The following is a 244-nucleotide window of genomic DNA, read 5'->3' on the forward strand; positions in this document are numbered from 1 at the left end:
CGTCACCGGGGAGGGGCTGAGGATGCCCTGTGCCTGCAGCACGTCACCCTCCGCTTGCAAGAGGCGGGGGCCGAAGCTGGCGCTTCCGCTCGCTGGGGGCAGCTGCGCGGCCGAGGTGCTAAGGCCAGCCTGGCGCAGGCGCAGGCGCTGGATGTCCCCGTCATAGGCGCGGAAGCAGGGGTGGCACAGCTCGCAGCCGGGGTAGGTGCTGCAGTGGCCTCGCTGGCACTGGTCGCAGCGGGGG

General features: G+C 73.0%; 1 protein-coding gene across 1 annotated transcript in view; it reads right to left on the minus strand.

Annotated features, from left to right (window-relative positions):
• Positions 1-244, minus strand: part of LAMB3 (laminin, beta 3) — a 23,318-nt gene that overhangs the window by 8,798 nt on the left and 14,276 nt on the right. The window contains 1 exon segment of the mRNA XM_010149481.1: positions 1-238. This exon segment is cut by the window's left edge and continues 35 nt beyond it. Coding sequence (XP_010147783.1) covers positions 1-238 — 238 coding nt within the window.

The sequence above is a fragment of the Eurypyga helias genome, unplaced genomic scaffold (assembly GCF_000690775.1).
Source record: "Eurypyga helias isolate BGI_N326 unplaced genomic scaffold, ASM69077v1 scaffold30133, whole genome shotgun sequence".
In the NCBI taxonomy this organism is placed as follows: domain Eukaryota; kingdom Metazoa; phylum Chordata; class Aves; order Eurypygiformes; family Eurypygidae; genus Eurypyga; species Eurypyga helias.